The 27005-nt window shown below is 47.3% G+C and overlaps 1 protein-coding gene across 6 annotated transcripts in view; it reads left to right on the forward strand.

The window, feature by feature from the left end:
• LOC134969512 (serine/threonine-protein kinase Nek11-like) overlaps positions 1–27005 on the forward strand; it is an 840206-nt gene that overhangs the window by 680483 nt on the left and 132718 nt on the right. For all 6 annotated transcript variants that reach the window (XM_063945508.1, XM_063945509.1, XM_063945511.1 and 3 more), the window contains one exon: positions 26644–26732. In XM_063945508.1, the coding sequence (XP_063801578.1) occupies positions 26644–26732 (89 nt within the window). The remainder of the gene's footprint in view (positions 1–26643; positions 26733–27005) is intronic.

Raw genomic sequence — 27005 nt, forward strand, 5'->3', positions numbered from 1 at the left:
TAAAGAATATTAATAATAATAAAAAGAAACCCCGGTTCACATATGCCACAGTACCCCCACGCTGAAGCTATATGTGGGGAACCCCCAGTGTGTGGAGGCCCTTGGATGGCTGTCCTGTTAATCTGGCTCTGACTTCAGATGTCAGGAGGGCAATTGTTACATGGAGTGAGCCATAGGTTTTCAAAAGCGGTCCTCATGGCACCCCAACGATCCAGGTTTTAAGTATATCCATGGCTCAGAATAGATGGTTACGTCAAATTGGCTGAGGTACTATTTAAAACAACTGTGGCCAAGCATGGATATGCTTAAAACCTGGACCATTGGGGTGCCTTGAGGACCGTGTTTGAGAACATCTGGAATGGGCAGTTCAATAAAGAATACATATAATAACTTTGTTACAATGCTCAAAAAAATAAGATTTTACTTACCGATAAATCTATTTCTCGTAGTCCGTAGTGGATGCTGGGACTCCGTAAGGACCATGGGGAATAGCGGCTCCGCAGGAGACAGGGCACAAAATAAAAGCTTGAGATATCAGGTGGTGTGCACTGGCTCCTCCCCCTATGACCCTCCTCCAAGCCAGTTAGGATACTGTGCCCGGACGAGCGTACATAATAAGGAAGGATATTGAATCCCGGGTAAGACTCATACCAGCCACACCAATCACACCGTACAACTCGTGATCTGAACCCAGTTAACAGTATGATAAATTTAAAGGAGCCTCTGAAAGGATGGCTCAACAATAATAACCCGAATTTTTTGTAACAATAACTATATACAAGTATTGCAGACAATCCGCACTAGGGATGGGCGCCCAGCATCCACTACGGACTACGAGAAATAGATTTATCGGTAAGTAAAATCTTATTTTCTCTAACGTCCTAAGTGGATGCTGGGACTCCGTAAGGACCATGGGGATTATACCAAAGCTCCCAAACGGGCGGGAGAGTGCGGATGACTCTGCAGCACCGAATGAGAGAACTCCAGGTCCTCCTCAGCCAGGGTATCAAATTTGTAGAATTTAGCAAACGTGTTTGCCCCTGACCAAGTAGCTGCTCGGCAAAGTTGTAAAGCCGAGACCCCTCGGGCAGCCGCCCAAGATGAGCCCACTTTCCTTGTGGAATGGGCTTTTACTGATTTTGGCTGTGGCAATCCTGCCACGGAATGTGCAAGCTGAATTGTACTACAAATCCAACGAGCAATCGTCTGCTTTGAAGCAGGAGCACCCAGCTTGTTGGGTGCATACAGGATAAACAGCGAGTCAGTTTTCCTGACTCCAGCCGTCCTGGAAACATATATTTTCAAGGCCCTGACAACGTCCAGCAACTTAGAGTCCTCTAAGTCCCTAGTAGCCGCAGGTACCACAATAGGTTGGTTCATGTGAAATGCAGAAACCACCTTAGGTAGAAATTGAGGACGAGTCCTCAATTCCGCCCTGTCAGAATGAAAATTTAGGTAAGGGCTTTCACATGATAAAGCCGCCAATTCTGACACACGCCTAGCTGAAGCCAAGGCCAACAGCATCGACACCTTCCACGTGAGATATTTTAAATCTACCGTAGACAATGGTTCAAACCAGTGTGATTTTAGAAATCTCAACACAACATTGAGATCCCAAGGTGCCACTGGAGGCACAAAAGGAGGCTGTATGTGCAGCACCCCTTTCACAAATGTCTGAACTTCAGGTACTGAAGCCAGTTCTTTCTGGAAGAATATCGACAGGGCCGAAATTTGAACCTTAATGGACCCTAATTTTAGGCCCATAGACAGTCCTGTTTGCAGGAAATGCAAGAAACGACCCAGTTGAAATTCCTGTGTAGGGGCCTTCTTGGCCTCACACCACGCAACATATTTATGCCAAATGCGGTGATAATGTTTTGCGGTTACTTTCTTTCTGGCTTTTACCAGAGTAGGGATGACTTCTTCTGGAATGCCCTTGTCCTTCAGGATCCGGCGTTCAACCGCCATGCCGTCAAACGCAGCCGCGGTAAGTCTTGGAACAGACAAGGCCCCTGCAGTAGCAGGTCCTGTCTTAGAGGTAGAGGCCACGGTTCGTCCGTTAGCATCTCTTGAAGTTCCGGGTACCAAGACCTTCTTGGCCAATCCGGAACCACGAGTATAGTTCTTACTCCTCTCCTTCTTATGATTCTCAATACTTTCGGTATGAGGGGCAGAGGAGGGAATACATACACTGACTGGTACACCCACGGCGTTACCAGAGCGTCCACTGCTATTGCCTGAGGGTCCCTTGACCTGGCGCAATATCTGTCCAGTTTTTTGTTTAGACGTGACGCCATCATGTCCACCTTTGGTCTTTCCCAACGGTTTACAATTTGGTGGAAGACTTCTGGGTGAAGTCCCCACTCTCCCGGGTGAAGGTCGTGTCTGCTGAGGAAGTCTGCTTCCCAGTTGTCCACTCCCGGAATGAACACTGCTGACAGTGCTATCACATGATTTTCCGCCCAGCGAAGAATCCTTGCAGTTTCTGCCATTGCCCTCCTGCTTCTCGTGCCGCCCTGTCTGTTTATGTGGGCGACTGACGTGATGTTGTCCGACTGGATCAACACCGCCTGACCCTGAAGCAGAGGTTTTGCTTGAATTAAGGCATTGTAAATGGCCCTTAGTTCTAGAATGTTTATATGAAGAGATGTTTCCATGCTTGACCACAAGCCCTGGAAATTCCTTCCCTGTGTGACTGCTCCCCAGCCTCTCAGGCTGGCATCCGTGGTTACCAGGATCCAATCCTGAATGCCAAATCTGCGGCCCTCTAGTAGATGAGCCCTCTGAAGCCACCACAGGAGAGACACCCTTGTCCTTGGCGACAGGGTTATCCGTTGATGCATCTGAAGATGCGATCCGGACCATTTTCCCAGTAGATCCCACTGAAAAGTTCTTGCATGGAATCTTCCGAATGGAATCGCTTCGTAAGAAGCCACCATTTTTCCCAGGACCCTTGTGCACTGATGCACTGAGACCTGTCCTGGTTTTAGGAGGTTCCTGACTAGCTCGGATAACTCCCTGGCCTTCTCCTCCGGGAGAAACACCTTCTTCTGGACTGTGTCCAGAATCATTCCTAAGAACAGTAGACGTGTCGTTGGAATCAGCTGCGATTTTGGAATATTTAGAATCCATCCGTGCTGACTTAGCACTACCTGAGATAGTGCCACTCCGACTTCTAACTGTTCCTTGGTTCTTGCCCTTATCAGGAGATCAAATATGTTTAGGGAGTAGTCCTCACCGGCGCCAAGCAGCTCAGATGCCACAGAATTCAAATAAATGTCACCACATTTAGCTATACATACAAAAAAACAGAATTTAGAAAACTGCAATACATCACAAGCGCTGAAAACATTAATACGACATCACCCGAACGTTCCTTTTTGGGTTGGATGGAATGTTCTTTTTATCTGGTGTTCTTCTTAGATTCAGACCATTTAGGTATAGGGACTCCAACAAAGGTAGTATGAAAAAAAACAGATATAATAAAAAAACCAATGAGTAGTAAGCTTTTGTAAAAACCAAGGTAAATATAGGTGCCTTTTATAGAGAATTGTTTAATCTTCTAGGGAACTATATAGAATCCAAAGCGTACCCCACTCACACTTTAAGCGGGGATATACAAGCACATCAAGGTTTCTTTATAAGAGTGGTGGCTTCTACCGTTTTCCAAACACCCAGTGCAGATCTCAAGGAGTTCAACCAAGTAAGACTATGGATGAGTTAGGTGTGAGAAGTTGATGCGTACCCCAACACTCACACTGGAAAGGCGGATATGAAACTCATCAAGGTATCTTTATCTTCTTAAAGAAGAAGTCGCGGTCCTGGTATAGTGTATTTCAAATCACAGATCTGACCACAACAGCTCCAAACAGGATAACATGGAATAAAATGGCAAAGAAAAAAACCAATATGTAGTATGTTCTGTTTAACCCTATTGGAAGTTTTAGGTGAGGTGTGGCTTAAGTACCTCTGACTAACTAAAAATGATTCCAAAGCGTACCCCACTCACACTTTGAACTGGGACTATAAAGCACATCAGGGTTTCTTTAAGGATGCAGACTTTTTCCCTTGTATTACACCCGGTGTTAGTCTTATAGCGCTACAGCCACTCAAAGATGTGATGAGCCATACAGATGCGTACCCAACACTCACACTCAGAAGGAAGGTGGGAAACCCATCAAGGTATCTTTCTCTCCTTTAGCCAAACAATAGATTTATCAAAATGTGGCGTACCCCAACTCACAGTTTGAGCTATGGACTGGCCCGCCCGTTCCTCAGACCTCGCCGCAGGCTGGAACGTGATGCTTCTTATTGAATGGAGCGGCCGATGACTGTGGCTATACACCGCAAGCTGTATCTTTAGCCGGAACAAAGCTGGATATGTGGTCTCAGTCTGCTCGAGCCAGAACAAACCAAATGTGGTAGGACAGCCCCCGGCTGAGATCACCTGTCATACGGCTGTGGTGCGCCCGTGTGTAGCTGGATATCTGGAACAGGTGGAAGCCACAGTCCAAAACAATCAGTTTACTCTCAGCACCGGGGCCAGTTTCCTTAACATGTTTCTCCGTTATAGATACCTGATGAAACCGTTCTAATGCTATAACGGAGAAACATGTTAAGGAAACTGGCCCCGGTGCTGAGAGTAAACTGATTGTTTTGGACTGTGGCTTCCACCTGTTCCAGATATCCAGCTACACACGGGCGCACCACAGCCGTATGACAGGTGATCTCAGCCGGGGGCTGTCCTACCACATTTGGTTTGTTCTGGCTCGAGCAGACTGAGACCACATATCCAGCTTTGTTCCGGCTAAAGATACAGCTTGCGGTGTATAGCCACAGTCATCGGCCGCTCCATTCAATAAGAAGCATCACGTTCCAGCCTGCGGCGAGGTCTGAGGAACGGGCGGGCCAGTCCATAGCTCAAACTGTGAGTTGGGGTACGCCACATTTTGATAAATCTATTGTTTGGCTAATGGAGAGAAAGATACCTTGATGGGTTTCCCACCTTCCTTCTGAGTGTGAGTGTTGGGTACGCATCTGTATGGCTCATCACATCTTTGAGTGGCTGTAGCGCTATAAGACTAACACCGGGTGTAATACAAGGGAAAAAGTCTGCATCCTTAAAGAAACCCTGATGTGCTTTATAGTCCCAGTTCAAAGTGTGAGTGGGGTACGCTTTGGAATCATTTTTAGTTAGTCAGAGGTACTTAAGCCACACCTCACCTAAAACTTCCAATAGGGTTAAACAGAACATACTACATATTGGTTTTTTTCTTTGCCATTTTATTCCATGTTATCCTGTTTGGAGCTGTTGTGGTCAGATCTGTGATTTGAAATACACTACACCAGGACCGCGACTTCTTCTTTAAGAAGATAAAGATACCTTGATGAGTTTCATATCCGCCTTTCCAGTGTGAGTGTTGGGGTACGCATCAACTTCTCACACCTAACTCATCCATAGTCTTACTTGGTTGAACTCCTTGAGATCTGCACTGGGTGTTTGGAAAACGGTAGAAGCCACCACTCTTATAAAGAAACCTTGATGTGCTTGTATATCCCCGCTTAAAGTGTGAGTGGGGTACGCTTTGGATTCTATATAGTTCCCTAGAAGATTAAACAATTCTCTATAAAAGGCACCTATATTTACCTTGGTTTTTACAAAAGCTTACTACTCATTGGTTTTTTTATTATATCTGTTTTTTTTCATACTACCTTTGTTGGAGTCCCTATACCTAAATGGTCTGAATCTAAGAAGAACACCAGATAAAAAGAACATTCCATCCAACCCAAAAAGGAACGTTCGGGTGATGTCGTATTAATGTTTTCAGCGCTTGTGATGTATTGCAGTTTTCTAAATTCTGTTTTCTTATCAGGAGATCGTCCAAGTAAGGGATAATTAAGATGCCTTTTCTTCGTAGAAGAATCATCATTTCGGCCATTACCTTGGTAAAGACCCGAGGCGCCGTGGACAATCCAAACGGCAGCGTCTGAAACTGATAATGACAGTTTTGTACTACAAACCTGAGGTACCCTTGGTGAGAAGGATATATTGGGACGTGGAGATAAGCATCCTTGATGTCCAGCGACACCATATAGTCCCCCTCTTCCAGGTTCGCTATCACCGCTCTGAGTGACTCCATCTCACCGAGCCGTCCGGCTTCGGTACCACAAATAGTGTGGAATAATACCCCTTCCCCTGTTGTAAGAGGGGTACCTTGATTATCACCTGCTGGGAGTACAGCTTGTGAATGGCTTCCAGAACTGCCTCCCTGTCGGAGGGAGACTTTGGTAAAGCAGACTTCAGGAACCGATGAGGAGGAAACGCCTCGAATTCCAGTTTGTACCCCTGTGATACTACCTGTAGAATCCAGGGATCCACTTGCGAGTGAGCCCACTGCGCGTTGAAATACTTGAGACGGGCCCCCACCGTGTCTGAGTCTGCTTGTAAAGCCCCAGCGTCATGCTGAAGACTTGGCAGAAGCAGGGGAGGGCTTCTGCTCCTGGGAAGCGGCTGCATGGTGCTGCCTTTTTCCTCTTCCTCTGCCCTTGGGCAGAAAAGAGTGACCTTTTGCTCGCTTGTACTTATGGGAACGAAAGGACTGAGTTTGAAAAGACTGTGTCTTTTTCTGTTGATGTGAAGTAACCTGGGGTAAAAAGGTGGATTTTCCAGCCGTTGCCGTGGCCACCAGGTCTGTTAGACCAGCCCCAAATAACTCCTCCCCCTTATACGGCAATACTTCCATGTGCCGTTTGGAATCTGCGTCCCCTGACCACTGTCTGGTCCATAATGCTCTTCTGGCAGAGATGGACATTGCGCTTACTCTTGATGCCAGGGTACAAATATCCCTCTGCGCATCACGCATATATAGCAATGCATCCTTTAAATGTTCTATAGTTAACAGAATATTGTCCCTATCCAGGGTATCAATATTCTCAGTCAGGGAATCCGCCCATGCGACTCCAGCACTGCACATCCAGGCTGATGCGATTGCTGGTCGCAGTATAACACCAGTATGTGTGTATATACTTTTCAGGATATTTTCCAGCCTCCTATCAGCTGGTTCTTTGACGGTGGCCGTATCAGGGGACGGTAACGCTACTTGTTTAGATAAACGTGTGAGCGCCTTATCTACCCTAGGGGGTGTTTCCCACCGTGCCCTAACCTCTGGCGGGAAAGGGTATAGTGCTAATAACTTATTAGAAATTAGCTGTTTTTTATCGGGGGAAACCCACGCTTTATCACACACCTCATTTATTTCCTCAGACTCAGGAAAAACTATTGGCAGTTTTTTCACACCCCACATAATACCCGCCTTTGAGGTATTTGTAGTGTCAGAAAGGTTCAATGCCTCTTTCATTGCCGTGATCATGTAACGTGTGGCCCTACTGGACATTACGTTTGTCTCGTCACCGTCGACACTAGATTCAGTATCTGGATCCGTGTCGACCCACTGAGGTAGCGGCCGTTTTAGGGCCCCTGAGGGTGTCTGAGACGCCTGAACAGGCACTAATTGATTTGCCGGCTTTCTCATGTCGTCAACAGTTTTTTTTGTAAATTGCTGACATTATCACTTAATTGCTTAAACACAATCATCCAGTCAGGTGTCGACTCCCTAGGGGGTGACATCACTAACACAGGCAACTGCTCCGCCTCCACCTCATTTTCCTCCTCATACATGTCGACACACGCGTACCGACACACAGCACACACACCGGGAATGCTCTGATAGAGGACAGGACCCCACTTAGCCCTTTGGAGAGACAGAGGGAGAGTCTGCCAGCACACACCCAGCGCTATATATATACAGGGATAACCTTATATAAGTGTTAATCCCTTATAGCTGCTGTTAATCTAGTTATTTGCTGCCAAAATGCCCCCCCTTCTCTTTTTTACCCTGAATCAGATGCAGTACTGCAGGGGAGAATCAGGGAGCCGTCCTTCCAGCGGAGCTGTGAGGGAATAATGGCGCCAGTGTGCTGAGGAGATAGGCCCCGCCCCTTCACGACGTCCTTAACTCCCGCTTTTTTGTGTAAAATGGCAGGGGAAAAAATACATCCATATAGCCCTGGAGCTATATGTGATGTATTCCTTTTGCCAGCTAAGGTATATGTGTGTTATATTGCGTCTCAGGGCGCTCCCCCCCAGCGCCCTGCACCCTCAGTGACCGGAGTGTGAAGTGTGCTGAGAGCAATGGCGCACAGCTGCGGTGCTGTGCGCTACCTTAGTCTTGAAGACAGGATGTCTTCTGCCGCCGCTTTCACCGGACCTTCGTCTCTTCTGGCTCTGTAAGGGGGACGGCGGCGCGGCTCCGGTGACCCATCCAGGCTGAACCTGTGATCGTCCCTCTGGAGCTAACATCCAGTAGCCTAAGAAGCCCAATCCACTCTGCACTCAGGTGAGTTCGCTTCTTCTCCCCTTAGTCCCACGATGCAGTGAGCCTGTTGCCAGCAGGACTCACTGAAAATAAAAAAACCTAACTAAACTTTTATTCTAAGCAGCTCTGGAGAGCTACCTAGTTTGCACCCTTCTCGGCCGGGCACAAAAATCTAACTGGCTTGGAGGAGGGTCATAGGGGGAGGAGCCAGTGCACACCACCTGATATCTCAAGCTTTTATTTTGTGCCCTGTCTCCTGCGGAGCCGCTATTCCCCATGGTCCTTACGGAGTCCCAGCATCCACTTAGGACGTTAGAGAAAAGTGGATTCTGTAAGATGTATGGTTGACTGGGTTGGGTACAGAATCCTGATGGTCAAAACACCGACGCTGGAATCCCGACTGTCAGAATGGCATTTCAGGCACTGTATTTCTAGGACCAATTACATTAGGGAAGAGCTTTGAATGAAATTCCCCGGATCTCTGCTAATCATTCCCTGTCGCACGTTTCTGTGCCTCCTTCTGCGCTTTTCCAGAAAAAGAACTTAAACTATTTGGTAGTGCTGCACATAGGGCCTGATTCACTACCATTTGCAAATGTGAGATTGCACGCAGCGAGCGATTATCAGCAGACTGTGCATGCAGTGTAAATGCAGTGCCGTTTCTAGCGGCGGGCGAGCCGTGCAACCGCACGGGGCGCCCGCCGCGGCACTTTGTGTGTCCTTATCTCCTCTCCTCCCTCTTCCCGAGCGCTCCTGCTCGGGGGACGGAGTTGTCACGACGCAAACGCGTCATTCCGCGAAGCCCCGCCCCCCGAGCAGGAGCGCTCGGGAAGAGGGAGGAGAGGAGATAAGCCTGGAAGGAGGAGGCGGCCGACGCGCGGGACGTGAGGCGGCCGGACCCGAAGAGCGGGAAGATGTAAGTATTATCTCTATCTCTCTCTCTCTCCCCCTTCCTCCCCCCCCCCACTTGACACCTGCCTGCCGCACTGTGTAAAATGGGGGCACCTGCCTGCCGCACTGTGTAAAATGGGGACACCTGCCTGCCGCACTGTGTAAAATGGGGGCACCTGCCTGCGTACTGTGTAAAATGGGGATACCTGCCTGCCGCACTGTGTAAAATGGGGATACCTGCCTGCCGCACTGTGTAAAATGGGGATACCTGCCTGCCGCACTGTGTAAAATGGGGATACCTGCCTGCCGCACTGTGTAAAGTGGGGGCGCCTGCCGCACTGTGTAAAGTGGGGGCACCTGCCTGCGTACTGTGTAAAATGGGGACACCTGCCTGCCGCACTGTGTAAAATGGGGACACCTGCCTGCCGCAATGTGTAAAATGGGGGTACCTGCCTGCGTACTGAGTAAAATGGGGATATCTGCCTGCCGTACTGTGAAAAATGGGGATACCTGCCTGCCGCACTGTGTAAAATGGGGATATCTGCCTGCCGCACTGTGTAAAATGGGGACACCTGCCTGCCGTACTGTGTAAAATGGGGGCACGTGCCTGCTGCGCTGTGTAAAATGGGGATACCTGCCTGCCGCACTGTGTAAAATGGGGATACCTGCCTGCCGCACTTTGTAAAATGGGGGCACCTGGCAGCGTACTGTGTAAAATGGGGATATCTGCCTGCCGTACTGTGTAAAATGGGGATACCTGCCTGCCGTACTGTGTAAAATGGGGATACCTGCCTGCCGCACTGTGTAAAATGGGGATACCTGCCTGCCGCACTTTGTAAAATGGGGACACCTGCCTGCCGCGCTGTGTAAAATGGGGACACTTGCCTGCTGTAATGTGTAAAATGGGGACTTTTTTTATTTTTATTTTTCCCCCCCTGTGGTGGGCGTGATGATATCAGACGAGACCACGCCCACTTTAATGAGACCACGCCCATTTTAATCAGGCCACACACCCTTGTCAGGAGCGCGCGCGCATGCTTTTTCTTTTTATAGCTATATGGGGGGGCACGCATTTTTTTTTTATAGCAATGGGGGGGGGGCGCATTTTTTAAATCTCGCACTGGGAGCCAAATTGTCTAGAAACGGCCCTGTGTGAACGCATTGCGTATGTGCTGCGTACGCAGCCTAATTGTAAAGAGTACGCATTTTGATTGACAGGAAGTGACCGTTTGTGTGAGGGGGGGAGGGGGGGCATGGCGTTTGTGGGGAGAGGTTAGGAAAATGCAGGAGTGTCATGGACGTTTTCTGGGGAGTGTGCGACTTCTTTCTCATTGATTTGAGTATGCTGGGGTCAGCCGCAAATGTTGATGGTGTTCTTTATATGCATTGCGAATCTGCTAGGTTTGCGAATACATCAGTGGGCGTCTTTTATCCTTTCTGGGTGGCTGTACACGTGAATTTTAGCAGTAGCAGATTTGTGAACATCACTATCTCAGCCTCAATAGCGATCCGTAAGTAATCAGGTCCACGGCTCACAAAATCAGTGAAGCATCAGACAACATTGCTTCAGTCAGCATATTTGACCTAATCACTAGACATACATTTTTAAATCATGCTAATTTTTTTTACGCCTTAAGTGCGTTTCAGTGTATTCCGGAGTGCGACTTATACACATTAAAAGTAAACCTTTGTATTACAAATAAGCAATATTTTATGAATGAATCACTCACTAGTATTAATGTGGGGGTTTACATTTTTAAAACATTACTGAAATTCATTTTCTTTTAGGAAACGGCATAAAAGCAGGTTCCCTGTGTTTATTCGCCCCTGTACCCTCCCAGTTAATGCTCCCAATTCTTCAGTGATTTACACAAAATTGAAGAGTAAACGAATACAGTGTGCAATCTAAGGCCCCCATTTATCAAGCCTTGGAGAGTGAGAAATTGCACAGTGATAAAGTACCAACCAATCAGCTCCTAACTGCCATGTTACAGGCTGTGTTTGAGAAATAACAGGAGCTGGTTGGTTGGTACTTTGGGGTCTATTTACTAAGCCTTGGATGGAAATAAAGTACCAGCCAATCAGCTCCTAAATGCCATTTTGCAAACACAGTCTGTGACATGACAGTTAGGAGATGATTGGTTTGTACTTTATCTCCGTCCACTTTATTTCCACTAGGGTGGCCAATCCCGGGCCATTTTTCAATCCCAGGTATCAGGTCTGAAAAATGATCAATCCCGGGATTCCCGGGATTGGATTCTCTTCTATGTGGCCCTTCCTCCCCCACAAAACTCACTGTAACCTGGACGGGCGGGAGGATGGACCACTTGCTGGAGGAGGTGAGATTCGGGGTAGTGCAGGAGATGAGGTCCGGCTGGCGGGCAGTGGGCGCTGGCTGCGCAGCGTTAACTCTGACTTCACATGATGCGCACAACGGGGGACAGGGGGAGCTGAGCAAGGTAAGCCGGGCAGCGTCTGAGTCTCCTGAGGACGCTCAACTTTGTCCGGCATAGAGAAAAGTATAGTGGTGGCCAATCCCGAAATCCCCGGGATTGGAAGCTCCGATCCCGGGATTGAATCCCGGCCAATTTTAAGACTGAATCCCGGGATACCGCCGATTCCGATCCTAGGATTGGCCACCATAATCTCCACCCAAAGCTTAGTAAGTAGGCCCCTTTATCACCGTGCTATTTATCACTCTCCAAGGCTTGATAAATATGGGCCTAAGTTTCTCTAGAATGCTGCTTACATTGGCTAATAGTGCCCTAGTTCATTTTATGAACCATTGTAGTTTCCTTGTTTACGTGATGTCACATTATAGGGCTGCCAGTACATATTATGCCACACAGTATCCCCAATTCACATTGCAACATTTAGTGTCCCCAGTTCATATTATGCAACATTTCAGTGCCCCAGTTCTTATTATGTAACGTCCTAGTACATCCACAACACAATGAGCAGATCAGATTATGCACATTACAGTGGTCTCCAGTTCATATTGTGCCACATTACAGTGGCCTCCAGTTCATATTATTCCACATTACAGTGACCTCCAGTTCATATTATTCCACATTACAGTGGCCTCCAGTTCATATTGTGCCACATTACAGTGGCCTCCAGTTCATGTTATTCCACATTACAGTGACCTCCAGTTCATGTTATTCCACATTACAGTGGCCTCCAGTTCATATTATTCCACATTACAGTGACCTCCAGTTCATATTATTCCACATTAGTGACCTCCAGTTCATATTATTCCACATTACAGTGGCCTCCAGTTCATATTATTCCACATTACAGTGGCCACCAGTTCATATTATTCCACATTACAGTGACCTCCAGTTCATATTATTCCACATTACAGTGGCCTCCAGTTCATGTTATTCCACATTACAGTGGCCTCCAGTTCATGTTATTCCACATTACAGTGACCTCCAGTTCATATTATTCCACATTACAGTGGCCTCCAGTTCATATTATTCCACATTACAGTGGCCTCCAGTTCATGTTATTCCACATTACAGTGGCCTCCAGTTCATGTTATTCCACATTACAGTGACCTCCAGTTCATATTATTCCACATTTCAGTGACCTCCAGTTCATATTATTCCACATTACAGTGACCTCCAGTTCATATTATTCCACATTACAGTGACCTCCAGTTCATATTATTCCACATTAGTGACCTCCAGTTCATATTATTCCACATTACAGTGACCTCCAGTTCATATTATTCCACATTACAGTGACCTCCAGTTCATATTATTCCACATTACAGTGGCCTCCAGTACATATTACTCCACATTACAGTGGCCTCCAGTTCACACTGGGTCACATTACAGTGCCCCCTTACCATTGTAGCATGCACTACACACTGCTCTCACTGAGAATGTAATGTCACACAACGCAGGCTGGGCAATGGATCAGACCCAATTGCTTAGCAGGCAAATCAGGGAAGTTAGTAAGCAATGTAATAACCTGGGTCCAGCCTTCCCTAAGCCTTTGTGCCCCATAGCAATGTCACCCCTTGCACCCACTATAGTTAAGCCCATGGTGTTGAGATCACATCTGGAACTACAAGCCCATTAACTATCTACAGTGTCAATAACTGCAACAGCAATCAGCCACAAGAACACTACCAAAGACACAACCTTCAACATAAGTAAAGAGTGGGAGAACTTTCCCTGAAGCCATCTATCTGCTTGCCAAATAAGCACCAGCTCAGCCGTCTCTATTGAAGCATTCCTAGACGTTACCCTTTCCCCATACAAGATTATTCCCAGGGCCGTAACTAGGTGTGGGCCAGCGGTGCGTTGCACACAGCGCATCTGCACTGAGGGCGCATCCGCTGGCACACACATGGGGCCCTGCTGGCGCGTCGCACGAGTATTGCATGGCTACCTGCTTAATACTTTTGGCCCTGTCACCTCACTAATTACACAGCTTCCGCGCTGGATGCTGGGCTCGGCGCACACTAGTTTTCTGCTGTGCGCAGAGAGCGTGCTGCAGCAGGGGACACTGCAGTGCTGGGATGGCAACAACAGCAGCGGTCGGGAGCATCGCGGCCGCGGGGAGTCCTCCAGCAGCAGCTCAGCAGTCACGGCCCACAGGATTACGGCAGCCACTACATCTGAAGGCTCAGGGCGCAGTTCTCTAACTGATGAGCGCCACGTTGCACCCCAGATCACTGTGAGTGGGCTGCCAGAGGCAGCAGGAGCCCAGCAGCCCCCAGGAGGTCAGGACTGCCCTCACTGAGCTGACAAAGCAGGTGGAGGCAATCGGCAATAAGAGCATGAGGAGCAATGGTGGTGAAGCAGGAGCTGGGGGGATATGGGCATCGGGGGCAAGACCATGGACCTGAGAGATGCCCCACATGATGAGGCTGTGCAGGCACTAAAGAAGGTTGGCAAGGAGGTGACACTGGACAGTGAGTGCAGCATGCTGGGGGTGTTCTATGGGCAAGTCCTGGGGGTCTCCTATTCTGCAGAGTCACCTGCGCTGACGATCTCCTGCAGGGTCTCCCATACTGCTGTCTCCTGTTTAGAAGGGTTTCCTATACTACAGGATCTCCCATACTACAGGGTCTCCTGTACTCAGGTCATTTAGTATTTGCTGTTTGTCTGCTTCTTAACATTTCTGCATTCAAAGATGTTCTGCAGCAGCTTCTTCTGTGGGTAGTCGGCTATTTGCAGCTGTCACAAAGTCAGTACATGTTGCTATGTGTGGTCCGGGTTGGAGGGGGGCCCTGCCTGTTTCATCTGTACTGAGCCCCGCAGTTTCTGATAGCGGCCTTGCTGCCACCTTTCTGTTTCTCTCCTTCCCAACCATATCTCTCTCTCTCTCTCTCTCTCTCTCTCGTTCCCTTCCCTCTCTCCCACCCCCTCTCTCTCTCTCTCTCGTCACTCTACCTGCCGTAATGTGTAAAATGGAGCTCTACCTGCCGTACTGTGTAAAAGGGGATGCTACCTGCCGTAATGTGTAATAAGGGGACTCTGTCTGCCATAATGTGTAAAAAGGGGGACACTGTCTGACGTAATGTTTAAAATGGGGACGCTGTCTGCCGTAATGTGTAAAAAGGGGACGCTGTCTGCCATAATGTGTAAAAAGGGGGATTGTCTGCCGTAATGTGTAAAAGGAGCTCTATCTGGTGTAGTGGCGCTACTGTGCTGCGTAATTTGAATAATGGAGACTACTGTGCACCGTAGTAAATTGGTATTATTTTGTGGCCATGCTCCTATATATTTTCCGCGCGCCTGCTGCGCGCACTACCCCTGTCTTTCATGGGGGGGCGCCAGTGTCTTTTCTTGCACACAGCGCTAAAATGCCTAGTTACGGCACTGATTATGCCATACTATTATTTCCCCCATTACCTATCTGCCTCTTCCACCTGCCCTCATTCCTCACTTCTGGCATCTCTTGTCACAGACTCAATCATACTGCAGTCCTAATGGATCTCAGGCCCTGATTCAGAGATGTACAGTACGCAAATGCCATCGCAGCTGGGATTTAGAAAATATGCTAATGTCACAACCGCTGGGATTTCTATTGGGGCATCCTCTGGAGGCCTCTAAGAGCTTGTGTAAGAAGACGCAGACATCAGACACACATCGGTCGATAATTGGCATTATGAGTTACCCTCTGTTTGTGAAGCATGGCATCTTATTGGGCATTAATGCTACTAAGGCACATTTTTTATGGATAGTAATATTCCTGATGGGCATTTTAATGATCACATTGACACTGATAAGTTAATAAAGTATTTGAAAACTGTTGTTTTATTATTTAAATTGCTACAGAAAAACCATACTTCAGTAATACATTTTAGTTTGATACCAGTGGAGGCAGCACCTGTAGTTCAGTTTAAAGCTGAGCTTCCAAAGAGGGTGAACAGATATCACCCAGGGGGTCTGTCGCTGCAACACACTGATGTTTTACACTGGGCACCATTGTTCATCTTCCAGTCCCGTCGAGAAGCCATGTGCTATGTAGAACTACTGAGGGAGGTGTGGTCATGTGGACCAATAAGGCACTGAGATTGTGGCTTTCCATTGGTTCTCACACTCACACCTTCCCTCTGGAGCTATTTAAAGTTAAGGTAAGCAGAAAAGATCAGCTGCTGCTCTACCACTGACCACCTGGAGAAAGATGTTTGATCCTGCAGTTCTCAGGTCTCCACTAGGGGGAAGCAGCAGCTGAGTGACAGTTTCCTGAGTAGCTGGTCATACCGCTTTAATGAAAAGCTCTCTAATATATATTTGTTTCTGTTGTATTTGGTTGACACTCTGCATTTATGTCCCTATTATAAATGAAGTCATCTTTATTGAACACTTTTACATTTGTTTTATGGGGATGTAGTTATGTGACTGCCGGTCACAATACCGACCCCTGCATCCTGCCCGCATGAATTCCCGATAGATGGCATGGCAACTAGCAGGGACTATTCCCACTCGTGGGTCTCCACAACACCCATAGAGTGGTAATAGAACCTGTGGCGAGCGCAGTTCACCACCGAGCCCGCAAGTGGCTTCGTTGCGCTCGCCCCACCAGTGGCATTCTGCTGCCAGATCCCGCGGTTAGTATACAGACCGACGGAATCCCGAGAGCTGTTCTAGCATACCCTACCAGTTTTATGGTGATATTTTTCTGCCGGTATCTATTTAGCTAAATAAAAATGTTTACTTTTTTTTAAAAATATTTAACAAAAACATTTTTTATACAGTATGTTGATTTAAACAATTTTTTTATTTTTTTTACACACATTATATACACTGGAAAATGCAAGGATGTGCAGATTTTTGTGTCCTGCATGAAACGCCATTTAGTATATGACACTGGGGAGGCCAATCCCAGGATCTGGATTGGCGGGATCCCGGTATTCTGGCCCAAAAACACTGGAATTGGCACTTCCAATCCCGGGATCCATGCGCTGTTACCTGATTATCCACTAGCAGCCAGCCTAAATGGTTAGTGTGACTCAGGGAAGGGGCACTGTATGTATGTAATGTGACTACTGTATATGTGTGACCATGTATGTATACGTGTGACTGTATACAGGTTGAGTATCCTTTATCCAAAATTCAAAATCCCACATTTTTGTGTCCCCTACTGAGATAATAACATATATATTATGTGTATATATAGATATATTATATAGATATATCAAATAATATATATGTATATGTGTCACTATCTCAGTAGGGTAACCAAAAATGTGGGATTTTGAATTTTGGATAAGGGATACTCAACCTGTATTTGCATGTGTATAGGTGTGTGACTATGTATGTGACAGTATGTATGTGTGTGACTATGTATGCATATGTGTGCGAATGTATGCATGTGTGTATGTGTTTAGGTGGACTATATATATATATGTATGTGAATAGGTTTGTTATTTTATGTATGTATGCATGTATGGGTTATTTAAATTTTTCAACTTAATCCCAGGAATTCCGGGATTGAGAGTTTTTCAATCCCGAATCCCGGTTTTGAAGAAACGGCCCGGGATTGGCCACCCTATATGACACCAAAGAGTCAGACCCAATGTGGATGCTGTTCTTAAATGTTTGTGTTTTTATTCTTCTGAAACAGTCTTTACAGCAGATCTGGCATCTGTCGTGTCCAGTAATACCGGGCTGACACATTGAAGGGAAATCACTACAGGGGCTTATTAAGTGATTGCTAATTGATGTCTCCTCTGAGGACAGACGAAGAACAAACCAAGAATATTGCAATTACACAGTGTTTAGTTAGTGCACATACTTTAGCTAGCAGGGAACTGGGGAAGATATGAAAGCACTGATAGGGGAATCACTTAATAGAGAAGGGACGTTGCAACACAGGGACATGGCGCAGGCATTTTTCCATCATTGCATAAAGAGCCAAGATCACTACGACTGCTGCTTCATTTATGGCTGTCTCTCTCTCTCTCTCTCTCTGCCATCTGCAGCCATACTGGTTGTCTTAGGTCTTTGAATTTTAAAATCATACTTACATTTAAAAAAAAACCATGTTGGAGGTACGAGGGTCATCGTGGCCCTTCCCGAAGTCATGCATCGAAGGGCCACAATCAGTGCTTAAAGTGGTCCTAGAGAGGTGGTGGAACTCACCCCCCCTCCCCCTGGCGCCCATGCAATAAAGGTATTGCGTGCAAAATGAGCGTGGTCTCAAAAAGAAAGAGGTGTGGTCACACAATAGTATCCCCAATTAAAATTATGCCACACAGTAGCACAATCTTATTCACATTACACCACATAGTAGTGTCCCTTATTCATGTTATCACACATTAGTATCCCTTAAACACAAAGCCCACAGTAGTAGCATCCATAATACACATAATGCCCACAGCAGTAGCGCCCCTTATACAATGCCCACAGTTGTAGTGCCTCTTATGCAATGTCCACTGTACTGGTAGTGCCCACAGTGGTAGTGCCCCTTATATAGAGCCCGTAGTAGAGGTGCCCCTTATGCAATGCCACCAGTAGTAGTGCCCCTTATAGAGAGCCCATAGTAGTTGTGCCCCTTATGCAGTGCCCCCAGTAGTAGTGCCCCTAATGTCCCCAGGAGTGATGCCCCTTATGAAGTGCCCCCTTTACAATGCCCTCATTAGTAGTGTCCCCAGTAGTAATGCCCCACTAGTTTAGTCCCTGTAGTTATGCCCCCAGCAGTTTAGCCTCCCTGTAGTTTAGCCCTCATGATGTTTAGTCCCCAGTGGTAATGAGCCCTATAGTTTAGCCCCTGCAGTTATGCCCCCAGTAGTTTAGCCTCCCTATAGTTTAGCCCTCATGTAGTTTAGTCCCCAGTGGTAATGAGCCCTATAGTTTAGCCCCTGCAGTTATGCCCCCAGTAGTTTAGCCCTCATGTAGTTTAGTCCCCAGTGGTAATGAGCCCTATAGTTTAGCCCCTGCAGTTATGCCCCCAGTAGTTTAGCCTCCCTGTAGTTTAGCCCTCATGATGTTTAGTCCCCAGTGGTAATGAGCCCTATAGTTTAGCCCCTGCAGTTATGCCCCCAGTAGTTTAGCCTCCCTATAGTTTAGCCCTCATGTAGTTTAGTCCCCAGTGGTAATGAGCCCTATAGTTTAGCCCCTACAGTTATGCCCCCAGTAGTTTAGCCCTCATGTAGTTTAGTCCCCAGTGGTAATGAGCCCTATAGTTTAGCCCCTGCAGTTATGCCCCCAGTAGTTTAGCCTCCCTGTAGTTTAGCCCTCATGTAGTTTAGTCCCCAGTGGTAATGAGCCCTATAGTTTAGCCCCTGCAGTTATGCCCCCAGTAGTTTAGCCTCCCTATAGTTTAGCCCTCATGTAGTTTAGCCCCCCAGTAGTAATGCCCCCAGTAGTTTAGCCCCCTTGTAGTTAGCCCCCCCTGGAGTTTGCCCCTAGTAGTAATGCCCCCCAGTAGTAATGCCCCCTTGTAGTTAGCCCCCTTGTAGTTTGCCCACAGTAGTTATCCCCCTTGTAGTTTGCCCCCAGTAGTAATGCCCCCCAGTAGTAATGCCCCCATGTAGTTTGTCCCCAGTAGGTGCGCCGCTGATACACTCAAACATATGACAAAACAAAACACAAAACTCACCAAGCCCCGCGTCCGACCGCTGCAGTCCTTCCGGCGTCCGCTCTTTGGCACTATGGGAGAGAAGTCATGATTATTTCACCGCTCCCCTGTTCCCTCCCCTAACCCGCCTGGGGTGGCGGGGAGGGCTAAGATTCAGTGGGTGGTGGCTATTGCTAAGACGCGGGGAATGGGGAGTGCCGGCTACAGCGAGTGCCTAATTCTCTCCACCCCATCCGGTCCCTAACAGTGACCCCACTACTTACCTTCGGGATGTCGACGTTCAGTATTCTGGCAACGGGATTCAGAGTGGTGTCGGAATTCCGGCGTCCGGCATCCCGACTGCTGGGATACTAACTGCATCCCACTGCAATACATATATACTCTCTGATTGGATATGGGTTAGTCTAGCTCTGTGGTTATTGCATTACTCCAATTCCCCAACTGTTGGTCGAGCTCTGAGCTCATTCTATTATCTCCTATCAATAGATCCTGTGTACACTTTATTGGAGTTGCCAATATGGAGACTCAACAGATAAGCCAATTATCACAATACTTGCATCCCCTTTGCAGGGGAAGATGACCTTTTGCATCCATCTTGTCACATATTTGCAGTAGGGATCCCGGCGGTTAGGATACGGACGGCGGAATCCCAACCACTGACAATGCCGACACCCGGAATCCCGTCTGACAGATGCTATTCCCACTCGTGTCCACAACAAGTGCAGCGAGCCCGCAAGAGGCTTCATTGTGCTCGCCCCCCTGCCGGCATTCTGGCGGCTGGAATCCCGGCGTCGGTATGCTGACCGCCAAGATCCCGGCTGCCGGCATACCGTACTCAACGCATATCCTGTACCTCTGTCATCCCCTGCTGTTTCCTCCACCCCGTCACACTCTCTGCACGTGTAGTCGTCTGAGCCTCCTGTGACAAGTAGGTTAGATTTGCAATAGAAAGAGCATGCACAGAGATTTCTCTGCTTCCCTTTGGCCACCTCCAGTTAGCTTGTGATCAGATAGGATGGGACAGACAACTATTACCGACAGTCACTATCTCGCGTTCATAATGCATCCATCTCCAAGCTGCGCAGGAAGGCAGGAAAACCTCAGCAATATAGAAACATTTATTATTGATAAGTAATAATGTAACAAAGCACGCTGAATTCTTTATACAGTATCTCTACAGTGCTGCCGGTCTGTGTATTGCACAGCAGTGTACTCACCTTGTGCTCACCATGAAGAAAATTGCAATTTAATTGTACAGCCCAGAGCACATAATCTGAGGGGAGGGGGGAGGAAGACGCCAACTTCATTTATTGTGTTATGAACAGGAAAAATCTTGACCAGGAGCAAAAGATCATGAGGGAAATTTTTGCAGAAATAGTGATATAAAGCTCTTACTTTCTTGTGTTTTACAGGCCAGTTTAATTATCAACACATGTATTAAAGGCAAATTGACCTATTATACCTCAGAAAACAGAAACACAAGTCTGAATCGATTTCTCAATAAGTATAGAGCAGCAGAATATATGAGCGATCGATTTAGAAAATCAATCTCGTAAATCACCAAAAGTAGACTTTGAAAACTTTCCTAGAGGTGTCAGATGAATTCTAAATAAAGACTGCCTTTGTTTCCTGTGTACTCATAGGTCCTAATTCAGAGAGGAACGCAGATCGCTGGATACGCAGCGTGATCTGCGCTCATCTCCTCACATGCTGGGGGCCGCCCAGCACAGGGCAAAGCCGCCCAGTGTGTTCAGAGGCCCCCACGCCACAACGACAGCTCCCCCACCCATCCCAATGGCCACCACTGTCAATCACACTGCGGACGCATCCTCCCCTGGACATAGGGTCCCCCTGCACATGTTACAATTATACATGTTCTGTGCATCAGGCCCCCCTACCTATGTAAAGTGCTGGTGGTGCCACGTTTTGGGTGATAAAGTCGCAAAGATGCCACCGAGCAGTAATAGCAAATGTTTTTGCACTAAGCCGGAGCCTCTTGCTAGCTTCTGCGCATGTGTGGTACCCCGGGGGGTTAATGTGGGCACAGATAAGTTAGGTGTAGATGGTACCTTACAGTGAAGACGGCAGCTCCTGTGGCTCCTCCCTGTCTCTCTCTGGCAATGACCCCACTGGCTTGCCCTTCTCAGGCTGCAGCAGAGAGGCTAGGCCTATACACACAGTAAAGTACCCCATACCTTCCAACTTTATGGCTGGGGAAACGGGTTCTGTCCTCGGGAGTGCCGCAAAGACCAGCCACGCCCCCATTTTTCGTCACTGAGGGGGCATGTCCAGCGCTCTATGAGCTGCTGGCATGCCCACTCCCCCTCTGTCTCCTGCACTCCTGCGCACAGTGTCTATTCACCGCTGCTCTGCTAAGTGAGTAACAGAGCCAACCAACTGCCCTCCCCCCCCCCCCCCCCTCACCACCGTGGGACACTGCAGCCCGCAGGTGGGACAGCGGGACAGTACCAAAGAAATGGGACTGTCCCACCAAAACCCCAGACTATACTTGCCTACTATCCTAGAATGGCCAGGAGGCTCCCAAAAATCGTGTGGTGCTCCCGCCATCCCGTAAGAGTGGGCAAGTCTCCCGGCCTGCTGCCACCTGCAAGCAAACCCCCACAGCTGTTCACAACCTCCCACAGCAGGGGTAGGCCAATTATGTGTTTCATGGTGAATAGCGTCATCGTGGCCCCGCCCCCTGCCTCACAATGCCTGTAATCTCAGCATTGGGTACCGGGGGCGGGTCTGCTATAGGGTTACCACCTCTTCCCACACCGCACACCCTGTACCCATATATTACACTTAACCCTCCAGAGTCCCATGGCGGCTGCCGGCATTGCAGATGTAAATCACTGGCAAAATGGCCACCATGGGCATTTTTTTCCTGTGATTTGCACACTAAAGATGTCCCCGGGAACAAAGCACGGGCGCCATGATCCTGGAGTCCTGCGCATTATACCAGAGTCAACTTGCTGCTGGAGAGCAGGGTGCCTGCGACAGATGCCGCACGTAGGCCCTCTGCTCTCTTAAAATGCCCCTGGTCTTTGGTAAAGATGTATATGTTAGATTGCAGCTCACTTACAATAGGTACGTCTCCCTTGCTCAGCACTACTCACTGCCAGCCTCCGCAGACCCTGCCGTGGTCCTCAGTGCTGCCATGCTGTTTGCACAATGTCTCTCTTACATTCTGCTGGAACTCTGCTGTAGTCCACTGCGCTCTATTCATCGGGGTACTCAGTTGCCCTGACCCTTGGCACCACTTCATCGATTGCGCTTGCCCAGTCTCTCTCCTAATCTCTGCACCTCACCCCGCTCTGCATCTCTGCTCCTCAGTTTTTGCAAGCTCATGTTCAACGACTAACTCCTTTTGCTGGCATACATCTCATGCACTCCACAGTGCCACCAACTGTCGATCACTGGCCATGACCAGATTATGGGGGGAATACTGTACACCCCCCCCCCCCCCTCCCAGCCTGAGCACACTGGCATCACTAGTTCCTCCTCGTGCAGCAGCAGGAGCAGGCAGCCAGAATGTGAGCAGGACAGTGTGCAGTGCAGGCAGAGACACAGGAGTATCAACTTTCATGAGCTACTGACAGAGCTCTTCGACCAGAGGAGAGATAGGAGGGCGTAGAGAGCTGTAAGTGACCCAGCTTCTCCTCCTGCCCACCTACTTATCTGGTTCATGCGTGACTTGTTTTATAATGAGAACATTCGGGTCTAGAGAGAGACACACACAGAGAGTCCACCTGAGTCCTATCCCAATGTGTTAGCAGTACAGAGGCTGATGCTATTCTTGCAATTAAATGGAGTTCTAAACAGTACCCAGGCAGTATTAAACTATTAGTTTGAATCCAGTATATACCATTGGTTTAAATTTTATATACACAATGTAATATACACCCCCCCCCCCCCCTCCCATCGCCCCCAAGGCTTAATCTGGCTCTGCCTCTCGTCCTACAACAGCTATAGGCTTTTACGGAAGCCAGGGTCATCACACATGCGCCATATCTTTGAATATGACTGGGAAAATATCAGAAGGGTATCAGGGGGCCATGCTCAGTTCTGGATTACCAAACAGGCAGAGTAGGCACTGCCCTATGGGCCCCGCAACAACGGATCAAAATAATAATGATTTGATCTTGAAAGAAAATTACAATCAAGCTTTCTTAAATTGTTTCCAACAGATAGAAAAAATGAATCAACTGAAAGAAACACAAACTTTACATTAAAGACTCTACAGAGTAAATACTGTATTAATGTAATGTACACATTTACAACTTAAAGTACATAAACCATAGACATCAGATTCACATTACAGTTTCTCGATCATAGACTGTTGGTTGGTCAAATTAAAAATGTATTAGGAGATCGTTTGCGAGGGGGACCACAAGATTTCCACTGCCTAGGGGCCTCCACAGGGGATCAGTATGAAATACCTACAATCAAAATTCCGATGGTCAAAAACCCGACACCAATTGACCGACGGTTAAAATACTGACATTTAAAATACAGACAAGGTCAAAATATCGACATTTTTTGGTGTATATGTCGACAAAGGTCGACATTGACACCGTATAAGTGTACCGCGTCCCCCTCGCTGCGCTCGGCACACTATTATATTACCCCTCCAGGTACACTGGCATGATAAAGTATGAACATCTCGGTTTCAATTAAAAAATCATGAAAAAACGCGTGTCGACTTTTTGACATGTCGACATTTTAAATGTCGGTGTTATGACCTTGTTGGTATTTTAAATGTTGGTATTTTGACCATGTCGGGATTTTGACCTTGTTGGGATTTCGACCGTCGGCCAATGGTTGTCGGTATTTTGACCGTCAGGATTTTGACTGTAGGTAAATTGACCGCATCCCCTCCACAGAGTTTAATCCGGCTCTGGCCACGCTACACTTGCCCCCCCCCCCCAGTGGGTTAATATAACACTGTCCAGTTCGGTTTTGGTATGATTTGTTGGAGGTCGAGTTGTCGGCTGTCAGAATATCGATCGCGTCATCCTGAAGATTGGAATCCTGACAGGACTTACCTTTCCCCCTGTCCCCCAACAGGCTAAACTTAACCCCACCCCCCACCCCCACACACACACGCACAGCCTAACCCTAACATCCCCCCCCCCCCCCCCGCAGCCTAACCCTCCCGGAGCCGCAGTCTGACCATAACCTTCCCACCGTAGCCTAAACCTAACCCCCCCACTCCCCTCCCCACGGCTTACTTCTCTGGCGACCCGGTGGCTTGTCGTTCGGCATCATGTGTGTCGGGATTCCGGCACCAGGATGTTTAGCCTATTCGGCATTACAAATCGGCATTCTGACTGCTGGGATCCTGAAAGGATTCCTCCTGTTCTACTGTTCATTGTTCTAGTGCAGTTTAGGTAATTAAAACAAACATTTGTCTCCATCTATACAGTACATGCTGCTTTTATTGTTATTGCTTATATAGGGGGTTATGGTGATGCAGTATACTAAATAAATAATAACCTGATACAGTGACCATACAGTATGTTACACAAGTCCCTGAATATCTACATTTTCCTGTGGATGGTGTCTCATTAAAGTTTCCACATATAATTCTAACTAAAATCCATTTCTAAGCCAAATATTGTCATTTTGCTCCAGTTCACACATTCTGTTAGTAGATGAATAATCTGTTCTCTAGCTCTGAGTAACAGGTCTCTGTACAAGGACATTAAGGAAACACCAAAAGAGATATTCAATTTATTCTAATGAATTCCCATAAATGTTCTCATCTCAAATGCATAAATGCACAAGGAGACAAGGAACACCTGTGTGCATGCAAGCATGTACTGTATGTGTGTACAATGTGAATGGATTCAGTATGTTATCCCACCTGAAGGGATGGCGGCGATCAGAATACCAACGCCAGCATTCTGGTAGTGTAAATCCCGACAGGGGGAGGGTAATAGTGTTCCTTTCCGCAGCCTAACCCTAACCTCCCCCTTCCCGGTGGTTCCTAAAACTAACCCCCCTTCCCTGCAGCCTAACCCTAACCCTGACATTTTGTTTAGAGCCCAATGCAGGACAACAGCTTTGCATATATATATTATATATATGTGTGTATATATATATATATATATATATACATACTGTATGTGTTGTGCAGTCTCTCCCCAATGCTTAATACTGTATACAATCTGTAGCCACTTTATAGGTACACCTATGTCATACTGGGTAGGACCCCCTTTGCCCGCAGAACAGTCTGGATTCTTTTGTGATATGTATTAAACAAGGTTGTGGTGGATACAAACCTTACAGATCCTGGTCCGTGGTCACCCAGTTGCTGCAGATTTGCTGGCTCCACATTCATGCTGCAAATCTCGCATTCCACATGTTCCAATGGTGCTCCATTGGATTGAATTCCAGGAATACACGCAACTCATTGGCCTATACGTTGAACGTGCCTGAAATGATCTTGGTGACATGCTGGATTATCCTGCTAAAAGCAGCTATTCCTGTAGGTTAGACTGTGACCATAAAGGAATACACAAGTTGTGGTGTCTAAATAATTGTTAAGGGGCTAATGTGTGCTAAGAACACATTCCTGACATCTTTTCACCACTACTACCAGCCTAAACCATGGCTGATGCAATGGATCTATAGATTCATTTTGTTTATGCCAAATTTTTGTCAGAGCAAGCAACATTTTTTTTAGATGCCCAGTGTTGGCGAGCCTGTGCCTACTGCATTCCCAGTTTCCTGTTCTTCACTAGCAGGAGTGGGACTTGGGGTGGTCATCATCTTCTGCATACTGCGGGTGTAACACATGGTTATTTGCATTGCTGTCCCCTCCCTGTCAGCTTGAACCAGCCTGGTCACTCTCTTATTAACAAGGCGTTTTAGCCCACAGAACTAGCGCTCACGGGATGTTTTCTATTTTGTGCACCATGTTCTGCAAACTGTAGAAACTGCTGTGCATGAAAATCCCAGGAGATCTGTAGGTTCTGAGATAATCAAACAACCCTGTCTGGCACCAACAATCGTTTAAACTCACTTAGATCAAGATTCTTTGATCTGAGCAAAAACTGAATCTCTTGACCACATCTGGATGCTTTTATGCATCAAGCTGGTGTAAAATCATTGGATGATTAGATATTTACATTAACAAGGAGGTGTGCCATTATATATACTGTACATAAACTATAATGTGATCTTTTATTGAATGCATTTGGGTGTCATTTTAGACTTCTATAAAATAAGAGTCTGTTCACACTAATTATACGGGTGAATGTGTCAAGATTAAGGTAAATGTGTATGCATCATTGTCTATATGTTCCTCATTCTGGTGTTTCCATAGGTGTTTGCAGTGATGAAGTAGATAGTGATGAAGACGACTCACTTGCTTGTTCAGTCCTCACAATTTCTCTCCCTATGTCAGAACAGCAGGTAAGTAGTGGCACAATAAATTCATGACCAGTAGACAAGTGCACAAGTGGGGGGCTTCCAGGTGCCCAGAATACCTCATCTAGAGTACACATAGGGGATGATGTTGCACGCAAGTTCCTTTTGTGGACAAATCTTGTGATGTTCATCAGTGCACATGCTCTGACGATGAGCACACACATCCATGGGGGATTCAGAGTTGGCGGAGATTCAGAATTGTGTCTTAGACACAACTCTTGCACCAAGGGTACGTAGCACTGATACATGTGCACGCTG

This window comes from Pseudophryne corroboree, chromosome 11 (assembly GCF_028390025.1).
Source record: "Pseudophryne corroboree isolate aPseCor3 chromosome 11, aPseCor3.hap2, whole genome shotgun sequence".
Lineage (NCBI taxonomy): Eukaryota > Metazoa > Chordata > Amphibia > Anura > Myobatrachidae > Pseudophryne > Pseudophryne corroboree.